At 52.8% G+C, this 14,723-nt stretch overlaps 4 protein-coding genes across 4 annotated transcripts; 3 read left to right on the top strand and 1 right to left on the bottom strand.

Moving 5' to 3' along the window:
- Positions 1-450: 450 nt before the first annotated feature.
- BDW70DRAFT_696 (uncharacterized protein) lies at positions 451-1,319 on the top strand. The gene is made up of 2 exons (XM_073744612.1): positions 451-990; positions 1,100-1,319. The coding sequence occupies exons 1-2, from the start codon at positions 706-708 to the stop codon at positions 1,259-1,261; spliced, it is 447 nt and encodes a 148-aa protein (XP_073600950.1). The 5' UTR covers positions 451-705; the 3' UTR covers positions 1,262-1,319.
- Positions 1,100-5,316, bottom strand: BDW70DRAFT_698 (DEAD/DEAH box RNA helicase). The gene is made up of 5 exons (XM_073744622.1): positions 4,994-5,316; positions 4,608-4,928; positions 4,134-4,551; positions 1,713-4,079; positions 1,100-1,651 (listed from the first exon to the last, which is right to left on the bottom strand). The coding sequence occupies exons 1-5, from the start codon at positions 5,132-5,134 to the stop codon at positions 1,377-1,379; spliced, it is 3,522 nt and encodes a 1,173-aa protein (XP_073600949.1). The 5' UTR covers positions 5,135-5,316; the 3' UTR covers positions 1,100-1,376.
- Positions 5,317-5,478: 162 nt separating this feature from the next.
- Positions 5,479-6,864, top strand: BDW70DRAFT_666 (uncharacterized protein). Its single transcript, XM_073744527.1, has 3 exons — positions 5,479-6,226; positions 6,279-6,575; positions 6,644-6,864. Exons 1-3 carry the CDS (start codon positions 5,660-5,662, stop codon positions 6,758-6,760), a joined length of 981 nt encoding a protein of 326 aa, XP_073600948.1. The 5' UTR covers positions 5,479-5,659; the 3' UTR covers positions 6,761-6,864.
- A 2,156-nt stretch (positions 6,865-9,020) lies between these two features.
- BDW70DRAFT_154835 (uncharacterized protein) lies at positions 9,021-14,682 on the top strand (the record flags this gene model as incomplete). The annotated part of the gene is made up of 5 exons (XM_073739930.1): positions 9,021-9,248; positions 9,316-10,014; positions 10,066-13,060; positions 13,110-13,240; positions 13,288-14,682. 5 exons carry the CDS (start codon positions 9,021-9,023, stop codon positions 14,680-14,682), a joined length of 5,448 nt encoding a protein of 1,815 aa, XP_073600947.1.
- Between the last annotated feature and the right edge of the window lie 41 nt (positions 14,683-14,723).

The raw sequence follows: 14,723 nt of genomic DNA, 5'->3' as shown, positions 1-14,723 counted from the left end.
TTGAGGCATGGCGCGCAGAAGAAGCTGATGGGGACCTTGGGGATGCAAAGCTGGGATTTTCTGATATCATTGAGGACCCTGCGGACGGCCGTACGGCCGTGGGGGGAGTACCTTGGGGGTTAGCAGCAGAGTGAGCCACTGAGCCCACGAATGGCAGTTTGCCAATATCACAACATTCGCGACGTCAACTCGGAACCGCTGCACTGCTCACCAGCTGCAAATTTGCGTCGCCTATATCGACAGCTATTATTCAGGCTGCGTGGGTCGCTTGCGACTGCTCGATAATTTTTTGCTACTGATCTTGCCTGCAGATTCAGGCCGCAAGATGACTCGGTCCAGATCCGGAAAGAGCACCTTGGCACGTGCTCTCACCGCCAAGTCCTATCTCTTATCGACGACGGAGCATAGGCAGAAACATGACCTCGACCGAGTCCATAATGCCATTCAACATTCATATCCACAGAATAAGTCACTCCCTATACAATCCTGAATATACTTGAAGCTTCATTACTTTACTGTCACCAAAAGAGATCCATACATTTCACTACTCCTCACGGACTTTACCATTGCAATTTCATCAATAACTACCCCCTCCCCGCATATCATACCCAATAGAGCTACGAAGTGCCTACGCTGCTGCAGTCGACCAACCCACATAGGCAAATAATCAATCCTTTCAAAACATACTGCAAGAAAACCGGCATAATGGGGAACATGTGCTCCAGCTCCAAGAATCAAGCTGAGCCCGGACCCTCCTCACGTCCCGGCCGCGCCCTCGGTTCCAACACAGCTAACTCCGCCCCGCGCGCATCTATCCCCGCAACCGCAAAGTCAAAACCAAAGTCGCATTTCGAGTCGCCAGGGAGGACCTTGGGGGGTGGTGTTAGCCCAAATGCGGGTGCTGGTAGTTCAGGAACAGGAACAGAGTCAGGCGCGGGTTCACTAGAAGGCACTAATGAGGCAAGAGCTAAGGCGGCGATTGCGGCTCAGGTGGGCTCTCCATTCCTTTCTTTTCTTTTATTTATATTTTTATTTTTATTTATATTTTTTTTCCCTTCCATTCAACTTATTTATTAGCTTGCTAATGGTTACTCGATAGAAACGTGCCGAGGCGTCGGGATCTGCGAACAAAGGGAGACTAGGATCAAAGCTGGCGGCCCAAAGAGCTCAAACGCAAGCGCAGACATTGAATGAGTTTAGTCGGGAAGAGAGAGCTGCAAGGGATGCAGATGGGGCTGCTGCTGCGAGAAGATGGGACTAAGCTGCTCAGAATAGTGAAATATGAGGTCTGACGAACATTGTACATATCTGTCTGACTAGGAGTCCAAGGGGTGGTCACGATTGATGCAAATAAAGTATGTTACAGGCGCGCATTTCTATACCACACTATACCGGCCTGATGCCGGAGCCCGAGACTCGCTGTCCACCGCGGCAATCGTGCCCTCCTTCAACAAACGCATCAACTCCCGCATCGCATTCGTCACAGACAGCTCGGTTTCACCTTCCACCAAAATGTACAGCTTGGGGTTCTCTCCCGGACCGGGCTCTTTGCCGGCGGGATAGAAACTACCCTTTGTCGTAATAGACGTGCCAGTAGCTTCAAGGATCTTGGCCACGTTCGTGCGGTTCGTAACCGCCCATCGAGCTTTCTCTGTATTGTGAAAAACACGTTAGTCATCTGTTTCTCGAGAGGGTGTAGAATAGCAACTTACGAGGGAAGTCGTTGATCTCCAGTGTCGCATGGAATGCACCGGCATCAGGACCGCGATTGTCAATAGGCACGCCTGATCGCATGACTCCAGCACGGCTGAGCCGCGCGTGGATATCTGCAACAGCCGAGCCAACCTTATCAAGAGGATTGTTAGGAGCATTCGGATCAACTTCTCTCTTGTGAACTGTGATCTTGCCATCAAGATCGATGCCTTTGGGAACGCCGGGTAGCTGCGCAGAAGCAGATTGGACAGCCGAGAGAACCTTGTTGAATTGCTCTTCGGCCTGTTCGTTCTTCTTTTCATCCTTCTCTTCCTCATCTTCGCCCTCCTCTCCGGTTTTGTATGTGCGGCGCTCGCGCATTCGAGCCGCATCACGCTCTTGATCCAGTCGCTCCAGACCCTTTCCACCGAAACCAGAGTTGCTGGCCTTCTCCTTACCGGCTTTTACTTTCTCCAAGAACGAGTCAACAAGTCTTTGTACAGCTTCTGGGACTTCTTGTCCACTTTGCTTGAGCGCTTTAGCGATATCGACCGAATACCGTTCCTGGTCCTCCGTAAGGAAAGTGACTGCTGTCCCCGTGTTCCCTGCACGACCAGTACGCCCAGCACGGTGAACATAATCCTCCAAGTGGTTTGGCGCATCGTAGTTGACGACAAGCTTCAGCTGTTTGACATCCAAGCCACGTGCAGCTACAGAGGTCGCAATCAGCACGGGAAAGATGCCGGCCTTGAAATCTTCGATGGTAGAATCACGGTCAATTTGGTCCTTCCCGCCGTGGATAGACATGCAAGGGTAACCTTTACGCATCAACTCTCGTAGAAGAGTGTCGGCCGCTTCCTGACGATCAACGAAAATCAACGACCGCGCGTCTTCATTCTCGTCCGTAGAATACAGGTTACCGAGTAATTCCAGCAGGCGGACGAATTTCTTCTCTTCGTTACAAACTTCGACAATCTGCGTAATCTCAGGCGCAACGACACTCCTACCGCCCACGACGATTTCGATGGGCTTCGTTAGAGTCTTGCGAGCCAACGCTTCCATGTTTCGGGGGAAGGTAGCGGAGAACAGCACAGTCTGTCGGTCTGGACGCACATTGCTCAGAATTTTCATGACCTGGGGCTCAAATCCCATGTCGAACATACGGTCAGCCTCATCCAGAACAACGTAAGTGACCCGGCGCAGGTTCGTAACTCGCCCAGCGTTCGCTGCCAAAAGATCAATCATCCGTCCCGGTGTGCACACAATAATTTCCGCTCCGCGTTTCAGTTCGGCGATTTGATCCTTGATGGGAGCACCTCCGTAAGCACAAACAGCTCGTAGATTCAAAGCTTTCAAGAATGGTTTGCAGTCCTTATGAATCTGCGTTGCCAACTCTCGGGTAGGTGTCATGATTAAACCTATCGGGCCCTCCGTGTTTTCCAGCGGCCGCTGGTCTTTGATATGCCGAAACATGGGTATTAAAAACGCCATTGTTTTCCCGGATCCTGTCTTGGCCACACCAATCACATCACGACCGGACATGATGGCTGGAATCGCTTGGGCTTGAATCGAAGTTAAACTGTCAAAGCCAAGCTTGTCAATGACGTCCAGCGTCTGTATCCCTAGGCCGCACTGAGACCATTTCTGTACTGGTTTAGGAACATCCAACCCACGGACTTTGATGCCATCAAGTTCAAGCCGCAGATTAGCCGCTTCCTCTTCAGACATCTGAGCCAAGTCGGAGGGTTCGGTATAGAACTTCCGTCGGAACGGTTCATACTCCACCTTATTGTGGTCAACAGTCGGAATGTCCTTCTTTTTCTTAGCCTTACTGGCAATGGCAAGGAAGTCTTCCGTATCACCTTCACCGACAGCAGTCATGCTCACATCATGCTCATCGCCAAAGATAGCTTCAGGTTCTTGTGCCTTGGAGAACTTGGCACCAGCTTTCTTCTTCGGCGGAGCAGACTCGGCAAGTTCAGACATGAAAGCGTCCAATGGATCAAGCTCTTCCTCCTGAGCGTCAACTTCCATCTTATCAGCTTCTTCTGCTTTCGCTGTCGTGTTGCCGTTGGTTGTCTCAGTAAGAGATTCGTTCTGTAGACGTTCTTCTCGCCGTTCAGCGGCTACACGAGCAGCAGCGGCAGCATCCTCTTCGGTCTCCCCATCTTGCATGTCAACATCGTCATCATCGTCCGCATTTGTTTCTGCTGTTTTACTGGCGTCTGCATCATCTAGCGGCGGTGTTGGCAGGCGTTCGAGTTTTCTTCGAGTCGATTCCTCTTCACCAAATCCTAGCGTCTTAGTGGCGATTGACTTCTCATTATCCGCTACTTGCTTGGTGCCAAGTCCGAAGCTTCCTACATTGCCTTTTGCTTTCAAGACGGCTAATACATTGCGTAAGCACCAAGCGTACACTCAAGAAAGTGGGACAAACATACCTGGAGAGGAGGCGTTGCTTGAAGCTTTGCTATCTTGCACCCTGGCTGTCTGGGCACCCGAAGTTTTGGCAGAGGACGGAACAGCCACATCATTCCCCAGAACTGAAGGAGCAGCCGGGGTCTGAGCGGCATTCTTTGCAATGGCCTTCGGATCGAATTTCCCAGCATATGCAGCTGGGGCGGCATCAACGCCTTGCGTGGCAGGAGACTGGGGTGAACTAACGGCTGGGGATAATCCAGACTTTCTATCAATCTCTTCCAAGATGTTTCTTGGTCCACCAGAAGCTTCAGCTTCTTTCTGCTTTCGTTCTTTCTCAGCAGCTTGCTTCTGCTTCCATGCTTCGAGCTTCGCCAGTCGCTCAGCTCTTTTTTCGTCATCCGTAGGCCCGGTGCGAATGGGGGTCGCAGGTGTCGAGGCCTGGACATTTCAGTATAAGTAGTGATCTATTATACAAGAACTGGAATGGGACGTACCTCGCGAGACTTTGGTTCTGCACCCCTGGTCCGATCTCGGCTATCATCCCGTCTAGACTTGCGCTTCAAGTCAGCAGAATCGTCTGTCCGTCTTCGGACCCTATCGCGGGAGTCATCTCGCCTGCTCCGATAATCTCTATCACGGCTGCGGCTCCTTCGGCGATAGTCGCGGTCGTGATCTCTATCTCTAGAGCGGCGGCGGTCTCGGGAGCGGTCTCGTCGTCTATAGTTGTCTTCGTCGCGGTGACTGTCGCGTCTGTCTACAGAGTGGTCACGCCTTCGGTATGAATTGCGGTCACGGTCTCGTTCACGATATCGCCGCTAGAGAGAAAGGCAGGTCAGAAAAGTACTCAAAAGAGTCAGAGCACAGGAGCACAAGTACGAACCTCGGGACTACGAGACCTGCGGTAACTCCGGCCATCGTCTCGCTTCCGCTCATAGCGGTCATCATCTCTGCGACTGCGTCGTGATGATGAATATGTGCTGCCTACAGGCGATGGTGAGCGAGTATCCCCATGGCGAGCCATTGTTGCAGGCCAGCAATGAGTGATGAGTGAGTATTACTGGGACTCAAAAAAACACCGGAGGACGCGGCGAGGTGAGCGATGCAGTTCCTATATTACCGTTCCATTTAATGCCAAATTTGTGAATATTGCACTTGGAGTTGAACGTTCCGATGTATTTATCGGGTTATCTCAATGACCTTCAGTCGCCCATTTTTAGGCCAGTAGCCCGACCAGCTTGGTCATTTTTATCACGTGACTAGGGAATGAAGTCACTCATGCACCCACAATCTCACGTGATAGAGCTGGAACCCCTTCCGGCAGAGTCCAAACACTGGGCCTTATCAACAGTAGTAGTGATCACCTTAGTCCGGTTTCAGCTCAAACTCAAGAGTCGCTCCTGCGCCAAACCCCTGGGACAATTCCTCATCTTGGTCGCACTAGCACCAGGCTTCTCAATTTGACCGCGACATCAACATTGCTATATCCTTCCTCACTCTTTATCCCTGCCATTACTGACGGCATCCTATACCGTCAGTGAACCTCGCGATGCCTCTCGAACTCATTCGACGTGGTGGGAGTATTTTCCGCAATCTCTCCGGCGCTGGCTCTCTTGCTCGCCCTGTTCTTGTGTTCTCACCGCAGCATCGCGTTCAATGCATCACCTTTGTCGCGCGTCGTTCCCCGATTTCGGTCACGCGCGGCCTGCCCTGTTCTAGCTCGACAGTGATCACTCTAGCCCGAAGCTATGCGACTCACAATGGCCCTTCGGAAAAAGCTGGTAGCAAGTCTACTAAGTCGACAAAGACTACAAAGACCAAGAAGACCAAGAAGAAAGCAGGAAAGAAGCCAGCTGTGCGAAAGGCCAGAAAGGTCCTGACTGAGGAGCAAAAAGAAGCTCGGGCTCAACGAAGGAAGGCCGAGGAGCTGAAAGAGACCAAGCGGAAGCTTAAGGCAGCCGCTTTGCAAACGCCAAAGTTACTGCCTACCTTGCCCTGGGTCAATGCTATGAAGGATAAGTTGTCGGAAGTAGACAAATCTGACAATCCCTCTCCCAAGGAAGCGTTTTCTAGAGCAACGGAGCTTGCCCGAAAAGCTACACCAGAAGAGAAACAGGTCTGTCGACTTGATTCCTTATGCTTTTTATTCCTTCGCTCACACTCTATAGCGCTATGTCGACCAAGCGGCGGCCAACAAAGCCGCTAACGAAGCTGCTTTGAAAGCATGGGTGGAATCTCACACTCCTCTGCAGATCCTGGAAGCCAACAATGCCCGGCGTCGGCTGGCGCAGCTTCAGGGCAAACGCAGGGTCTCAATTATCCATGATGACCGATTGGTCAAACCACCAACATCGGCCTGGATTTACTTTTTCATGGAGAAGCGCGACAAGAATGCGCTTGTAGTCTCGGACATGGCTCAAGATGTCGCTGTTCAGTGGAAAAACTTGCCGGCATCAGAAAAGGCTGTAAGTCACTTCCCAAGAGTCGTGTTGCACTCGGAATCATCATTGTTTCAACTAACAATTGGGGATAGCCATACCTAGAAAAAGCCAATGCTGACCGGGCGCGATATGAGCGCGAATACCTTGAGGTTTATGGCCAACCAGTCCCAAAGTTGAAAGGGAACAAGAAATTGAGCAAGGATGAATAGAGGGTGTGCGTTGTTGACCAACCTATCATATCTCTACAATGCCTTCTGGACGATCCAAGCTGATGAATTGTGTATCAAATCTCTCTGATGTTATGGGAATTAAGGGTTTCATACAGGCTTAGGGACTGGTTGTCTTTGTTTCGTTGTGCTTGTGTCTCCTTGGCTCGTCCCCGGCCTTCAGTTATTCACTAGGCGTTATTAATGTACTTTACTCCAGCCTTGAACGTACCTCAGTGTCCACCGCGCCTGAGCTTTTAAGGATGTATCCGCTGCTACGGCCGTATGCCTGTGGCGTATTCAGACGAGCAGAATTGTTCTGAAATGGACTTGTCCGCCGCCAGCGAGGGCTGATATGTGATAGGTGCCCGGCAAAGCTCGAAAAGTTGAAGACGCATGGCATCCCCACCGAACTAAACTAAACTCAAGAAGCTCGCTTAGATGTCTTGATTAGTGTGAAACATTCAAGAGTATGCAGGCATGTCTCCATGTTGGGCATCGCATGTCACTTCCCGTTCACGGAGCATTTACCCCATAGTGTGATACACCAACCAGCTTGAGTCATGCCGGTTTACGGAGATTTTCGTGACTTCGCAGGGACGATTGAGACTGCCCGGATGAGGGCTAGTTCTGTCGATACCTTACGTTGCTGGACTTGAAAGGTAGTTATCGTTATTATTGCAGCGAGCAGAAAACAACAAAGCTCTAGTAGTGGCTCAACTACGGCCTCTCAGAGGATTCAGCAAGCAACCATCGAGCCATGAATTTAAAGACCATCAGACGGTGTTAGCCGCGACGCGAAACAAGAAAGCCAATGGGGAAGACTTTAGATCTCCCGTTGGCTGCGGGGGACCGGCTTGACTTTGCCTTCGATGCGGTGAGGGAAGAGCTACCTAACCATCACTGACTAGTGTGGCGATTATCCGCGGTTCTTCTTGGAGGGCAGTCCCCGATGATGACCGATAGGCTGATTGTGAGCAGCCGGAGCCGTAGGTCAATGCAGGCTCGAGACTTGGACGATGGTTGTGAAGTATTGAGTCTTCAGGATCGAATGGATGCTCGTACCATGGCATTGTCTCCGAGTAAGCTTGGGGTACGCTTGGGATGAACCGAAGGCTCGAGTTTCTTGGACCCCACTTGCTGGCGAAACCAAACTTTGTATACAATCTGGAATAAACATTTAGAATGAGCCCGATAATAATCAGGTAGCTATCGGACGGTGACTCGACATATGTAGTACGGAAAGACAGGTTATATAGCTGCAATCTCCATTAGCTACATTCATCGTGCATAAGACTGGCGCAAAAGGAGGGGGGAAATTGTTATCGATAGGACCGTCTACTCCCACCGCCAATTCTCTCAGTGGTGTGTCCCTGCGTGACTCCATCTCATATCTAATGTTTTCTCTTTTCTATCGTTATTCGATTACTACTACTATTATTGAGACGTTGCCGTTCCACCTCTTCACGACTTTTTATAACCAACGACTACTGCGCCTATCCCGTGGTGAGCAGCAGCGCTCGCTCCCCAGCCACTGTTTATACTCGAACACCTAAACGCCGATCAATGTTCAGCACAGATCCTAGGGGTAAGTAAGCATGCAACTAACGAGAGGAAGGGGAGCAAGCCCAGCCCAGACAGAAACCTGACTGATGACTGCTACTGGAAAAGCAAAGCAAACAAACTTTTTTTTTCTCCCTCTTGCTTGTCGCAAAACCACTAACATTGCTGGCTTATGCAAGCCCCTTCACTGTAGATCTGACATTCCTCGTCCTGGCTATCGCACACCGTCCAATCTTGTCCGTTCGTTGGCCGATCCTTCGCAACATTTTCCTTCAATCCAGTCCCACCGCCTCGAGCCTTGAGGTCATGAACTTCATGACTCTCATGTCTCCCTGTTGAGCAAGCACCCTGCGATCACTCTTCTTCTGTCTTCGGAGCTAGATGCTTCGGCTTACGCTCAGCCGACATTATTCGGTTCCGGATTGATGGACCTTTGCTCCGAGTCGGTTTAGTTTTTGGGATTGTCAGCACCATTAAATGATTCTGGTTTACGACAAGTATTTGGAAATCATTTTGCGACTTCCTGGGCTTGTGCTGGATTTGCGGACGTTTATACGTTACTCGAGCGAGTCTATTCTGTGTCGAGTTCCAGCGCTAGTGTGGTCGAGCGAAAATCTAAAGAGCAATTGAACCCGTCCACGGCTTGATCCGATCGCATGTGCCTGGCTTACTCGAGTCGCTGGCCATCCTCCTGCCCGTCATGGACGCTGCGCGCATAGAACATCGCGGGACGACAGCCCATGTGGTCCCGCAATTCATGCAAAGCTTGCTTTCGGAGAAGCCCCGAAACGAAGTTCACGACAGGCTGTGGTCAGATCTTATGGACGAAGGAGCTCATATATACATGAAAGGCGTGGGCCCTATGCCCTTTTTGTTAGATGAAAGTGCTCAACATAACGCCTTGATATTGCCCAGAAAGGTGGTGAAGGTAGGACTCCGTTGTTCTTCGGCTTATTTCCGCACTATATAAATGCTGATAGTTGTAAACCTTGCAGGATATCGAGCGCCGCCGGAGCTTAATCCGCGGTTCTACGTTAACTTTTGAAATCAACCTCCACATCCCCAACCCTTTTCCGGACAAGCCTCCGCCGCCGTATCATGAAGTGATTGACGATCTACCTCCCGAGTACTCCGAGGCCGCGCCGCTAGCTCAGCAGAAATGCTTGGCCCAAGATGTGGACTTGGAGGAAAGGAGCGATTCAAGAAACAAGTCGTCGCATCAAACTATCGACTTCGAGAGCCCTACCGGTATTAGGGAGTATAAAGGCAAGAAGAAAAAGGGAGGGGGCGCGAAGAATAACCCGCCGCCCCCTGCGAATGACCCGCCTCCACCGCCGCCGCCCGAAGAAAAAAAGGATCCACCGGACGAAGGTGCCGGTGATGCAGGAGGTTCCGGAAATGGAAATGGCGACGACGATAATAATGGTGGTGACGGCGGAGACGAGGATGACGGCTGGGGTGATGTTTGGGGCACAACAACTACAAAGAAGAAGAAGCAGAAGCAGAAAGAAGAGGAGGAAAGATTAAAGAAAGAGGAAGAAGAACGGCTGGCTAAAGAAGAGGAAGAGCGTAAAGCTCAAGAAGAGGCCGCATCAGCCCAAGATGCAGCACTCAGCTGGGCGGACGACGCTGATGCGAACAACGACGACTCATGGGCTGGAGTTGGTGGAAAGAAGAAGAAAAAGAAGGGCAAGGTAGGTATTTCGTGTATCTACTACTTAAGCGCTTTATATTGACTGAACTAGTTGGAACCAGGCGAGCCGGAGCCGCCGAATTCCTTTCAAGACGTGAGTCTGAACGATGGAGCCCCTCAGGTCGATTTGAACTTCGACTCGCAAAAATCAACCGGATTCGGTTTTGGCGCTTGGGGTGGTGGTGGTGGCAGCAAATGGGGTATCGACATTCCAGGTGCAGCAACAGGAAAAGACACGAATCCATGGGGCGGTGGGTTCAAATCAGATCCCTTGAACACGTCTATGGGATTCGGTTTTGGGGGAGGCTTTGATCCCGCACCACCTACAGCGAATGGCGACTCCAAGGATACCAACAATGATGATGGCTGGGGGGGTTGGAATATATCGTCCAAGAAAAAGGAACAGAAAAAAGTGGCAGAAGAGCCTATTCCAGAAGAGCCACCCAAGGCCCCTGAGCCTCCGCCTGCCGATGATTGGCTAGGCGGTTTTGCTACTACCAAGAAGAGCAAAAAGGCGAAGAAGAAGGAAGAGGAGGAGAGGAAGCGCCAAGAGGAGGAGGAAGAAAAGAAGCGTCAACAAGAGGAAGAAGAGAGGAAGAGACTAGAAGAGGAAGAACGGCTAAGGCAAGAGGAAGAGGAACGACTGGCAAGAGAGGAGGAAGAGCGGAGAGCAAAGGAGGAAGAGGAATGTAAAGCTAAAGAGGAAGCGGAGAAGAATGATGGCTGGGGTTCAGGCTGGGGCTTTACCACCGCTACTGACAAAAAGAAAAAGAAGAAGGGCAAGGCTGCAATAATACCGGAGCCAGCCCCAGAGTCACCCCGTGAGCCTACGCCCCCTCCAGCCGAGCCTGAACCTGAACCAGAGCCAGAACCCGAGCCTCAGCCGGAGTCGGAACCAGAAGAGTGGAAACCTGATTTCCCAGACGATCCTCTGTATGACAATTGGTTGAATCTTTCCTCTAAAGAAAGGAAGAAACGCGAGAGAGCGTTGACTAAGAAAGGCCTCCCCCTGCCTGGACGCGATTTTCCTCTTGAGCCTCCACCCAAAGTGAAGCCTGAACCGGCGCCTGAGCCGGAGCCTGAACCTGTGCCAGAACCCGAACCAGAACCGAGCCCAGAGGAAGCTCCTGCTGACCTAGATCCAGTCCCAGACGAGAACAACCAACTGGTCGAGATAGTCCATGAGCAGCCGGAAGATGAACCAGTCGATGATGGTTGGGGCAGCATTTGGGGCTCTTCAAAAGATAAGAAGAAGTCAAAGAAGAACAGAATCGCCGCAGAGCCTCCGCCCCCGGCGCCCACACCTCCTTCCCTGGGGCTCGAGCGGGAATTTACCAGGGACTCCGAGCTCGAGAGAGAAGACCCTATCTGGGACGATTATGACGGCAAGCCCGTAAAGTCGAAGGAGGAGACCCCTGTTAAAGCCGCCAAAGGATTCTGGGCCACTTTGGGAGCAGCTACTATGGGCAGCAGTAAACCAAAGGCCAGCAAGAAGAAATCCGAGGAGAAGCCCAGAGAACCTGACCCGGTAGGAGAAATAAACGCCGCTGAACCTGACCTGATTGATATTGGCGACCAACCAGCGGACATCCCACCGGAAGCGCCCGAGGTGCCAATCGCGCCTGAAGCACCTGAGCCAGCCGCGCCAGCCGCGCCAGCCGCGGTGCCAGCTAAGACCTCCAAGACCAAAACGTCAGCAAGGCTCTCCGTCGCGGAGCGCATCAGCGCTTTGGAAAAAGCCAAGAAAGAGAGGCTGAAAGAGAAAGCTGCGTTGGAAAAACTTCAATCAAAAGATAAGGATGCGCCTCCGCCCGAGCCAGAACCTGCGAAGCCACCCTCGAAGGAGCACTTAGTGGAGGTCGAGCCCGAGCCTACCAAGACGGAGCGCTCACACGACTCGGTGCCTGGCAGTTTCCCAGACTTTGATGATCCCCCACCAGAGCCTGAACCCGCAGCGGAACCAGAGCCCGAACCACAGCCAGAGCCCGAACCCGAACTTAAGCCGGAACCAGTTTCCTCGAAGAAGTTGAAGAAGAAGGACAAAAAGAAAGGCAAGCTTGTAGAACCGGAGCCTGAAAAGAAGAAAGCGAAGGAGCCAGACCCGGAACCCGAGCCTGAGCCGGAACTAGCGCCGAAATCCGGGCGCGAACCCGAGCCAGAAGCTGAAGCTAAAGCTGAACCGGCACCTGGGCCAGAGCCAGAACCGGAGCCAGAACCGGGTACACTCACAAAGTCTGAGAAGAAGAAGTTAAAGAAGTTGAAGAAGGCTGCACCTGAGTTGAAGCCCATGCCGGAAGCGGACCCTGAGCCAGAGCCAAAGCCGGCCCCTGAACCAGAGCCAGAGCCGGAAAATCCGGCAGAGCCTGATGCATCACCCGAAGGAGGTGAGAAAGCTCTGGACGTAGAGAAAGAATCAGCGCCTGCTCCAAAGCCTGAGAAGATGGCCAAGAAGAGCAAAAAGAGCACGAAAATGCCAGTGCCGCCACAGGAACCTCTCACCGCTGAAGATATGATGGCTAGCGGCGCCTTAGAACCGGACGATGGTAAGCCTAAGACACCCGAGAAGCCGGTCAAGAAGGAACGTACTCGTGTAGAGCGCACACCTGCTACCACTTGGGGCTTCTGGGGGGCCACGCCTCCCAAGAAGTCGCAGACTAGGGATGTCAGGCCCAGCAAGAAGGAAGCAGCGCCAGCCATTGTGAGGTCTAAGTCGAGTAAGCAGTCAAGGGCGAGGGAGTCTGAGAACGAAGCGGAGAGGTCTTCGGCGTCCGACAAGGACAGACGGCGAGAAGTTAGGGCTAGTCGTGGAATGGCGTTCTCAAACTTCATACTTGGCACACCTCCGCAGCCTTCTCGCACCAATTCAACCAGAAAGTCTGCTGCTCACGCTGCCAAGCGGTCTTCTAAACAACAGTCGGTCGAAATAGATGCGAACGGGTCTCCCGCCCCGCATCCGGATGATGTCGTGCCGGATAAAGTGGCGAAGATGATGGGCGTTAAGGAATCAAAGTCCCGGCATGAAAGGCATAGGGAGCGGAGAAAGTCTCGTACGTACAACCTCTTTATTATAAAACGGCTGGGTTCTAATAACCTTAGGTGCTCTCGACCCATACGCCCTTGACGAGGATGATTTAGTTGTGGTGAATAGAGAAGATGTCGACCAACCCTCGAAGGAAGGCTCAAGGCATTCTGGCTCCAGGCGATCTGGGCGAGAGTCAGCGCGACGGGTAAGGTCCCCTATTTTCAATAATACCGCCACTCTAACATTGTCTAGTCGAGATCTAACCCCGAAGAACTTCGCGAGGATGAGAGAGGCCCAGAAGTATTCTCCGGCCCGGATGACATCGCGTTTGTAGAAGCCTCACAATCAAGAGAACAAGAACGTCGTGTGAAGCGGTCAAGCACCGTGCCCAAGAGACCAGAGCCTACCGGTTTGATGGGCTTGCTTGGGTCTTTACGACGAAGCACCAAGGCAGATCCTCCGGCCCCAGAACGTCGCAAGTCTCGATCCCGCCGTGATGACGACAGCAGATACGCTACTGAGACGGAACGCGACGAGGCTCGACGCCGGCGCGATGAACGACGGAAACGCTCTACGCGCCCAGCCTCGGACGGCGAGGGATTTGGCCTTGGCCCCGACCCTGCCGTCATCGGCACATTTCCTGACACCGAGGCCGAGGATGCAGAGGCTCGACGAGCTGCACGCAGAGCACGACGTGCGTCACGCCAGGCTTCGCAGGCTGTAGCCGACGAGCTACGTGAGGCTGAGCTCCGCGAAGCCGAGGAGAGACGCGCGCGGCGAAGAGAAGAACGAGCTCGTCGAGAAGAACGAGCCCGCGAGCGCGAAGAACAAGAACGGCAGCTTCGGGAAGAAGAAGAGCGGCGCCGCGAGGAGAGGCGCGCACGAAGAGCCGCTCGGGAGGAGCGCATTCGTAGAGAAGAACAAGAAGCACGGGAGGAAGAAGCTCGCTTAGCGGCGGAACGACGAGAACGCAGACGCCAGCGGGAGCGAGAGCGGGAAGCAGAGATGCATGATTACCCCGGTTACGGCTACGAAAGGCAGCGACGGCACCGTTCCCGCGTTGACGATAGGGATGCAAGGGATTTCTACCTCGATAGCCACGAGCCCGAACGCGAACGTGAGCAAACCCGGTTGATCCACCGCTACAAAGATGACCGTGACCGCGATCGTGAAGCCGACAGAACCAGCCGCAGCCGCCGAAAACCCCGCGCAACTGATCCCACAAAACCAACCCCAATGCCGCTCGGCGCGCGCAAAGACAAGACTTCCTCATGGGTAGACTCGCAAGCCGATGAGCCGCCCGAGCCGCCTCCCATCGTGCCCACCGTGCTCGACATGCCGCCAGGTCCGGACGAGCCAATACCAGGCCACACCATGTCGTCAGATGAAGAAGCGCGTCGGGAGTTGAGGAAGCAGTCGAGGCGACGAAGCAAGTATCCTGGCCTGACTGATCAGGAAATAGAGGAGATACGGGCCAAAAGGCGTGAGGCGAGGCGGGCGGAAAGGGAACGTGAGCGGGAACTTGGGAAGACGAGCTCAAGTGGGGATTATGAGCGAGACAGAGGGATGAGGTATGATCGTGATCGTTCGTACGGTGAACCGCCGAAGAGGCCAAGCTGGTTGAGGAAGCTTACGACTTTTGGATGATGACTACCTTTTCTTCAGTTGTACATGCTTGACGATGAACA

This window comes from Aspergillus foveolatus (assembly GCF_047715535.1).
Source record: "Aspergillus foveolatus strain CBS 279.81 unplaced genomic scaffold BDW70scaffold_1, whole genome shotgun sequence".
Classification (NCBI taxonomy): Eukaryota; Fungi; Ascomycota; class Eurotiomycetes; order Eurotiales; family Aspergillaceae; genus Aspergillus; species Aspergillus foveolatus.
The sequence above is the reverse complement of the archived record's forward strand: the minus strand, read 5'-3'. Positions and strand labels throughout refer to the sequence as shown.

Coding starts and splice junctions, on each gene's coding strand:
- BDW70DRAFT_696 (XM_073744612.1), top strand. CDS start 706: ATGGGGAACATGTGCTCCAGCTCCAAGAATCAAGCTGAGCCCGGACCC. Junction 991..1,099: donor AGGCGGCGATTGCGGCTCAG/GTGGGCTCTCCA, acceptor GTTACTCGATAG/AAACGTGCCGAGGCGTCGGG.
- BDW70DRAFT_698 (XM_073744622.1), bottom strand. CDS start 5,134: ATGGCTCGCCATGGGGATACTCGCTCACCATCGCCTGTAGGCAGCACA. Junction 4,929..4,993: donor GCAGGTCTCGTAGTCCCGAG/GTTCGTACTTGT, acceptor CTTTCTCTCTAG/CGGCGATATCGTGAACGAGA. Junction 4,552..4,607: donor CAGAACCAAAGTCTCGCGAG/GTACGTCCCATT, acceptor TGAAATGTCCAG/GCCTCGACACCTGCGACCCC.
- BDW70DRAFT_666 (XM_073744527.1), top strand. CDS start 5,660: ATGCCTCTCGAACTCATTCGACGTGGTGGGAGTATTTTCCGCAATCTC. Junction 6,227..6,278: donor CTACACCAGAAGAGAAACAG/GTCTGTCGACTT, acceptor CACACTCTATAG/CGCTATGTCGACCAAGCGGC. Junction 6,576..6,643: donor TGCCGGCATCAGAAAAGGCT/GTAAGTCACTTC, acceptor AATTGGGGATAG/CCATACCTAGAAAAAGCCAA.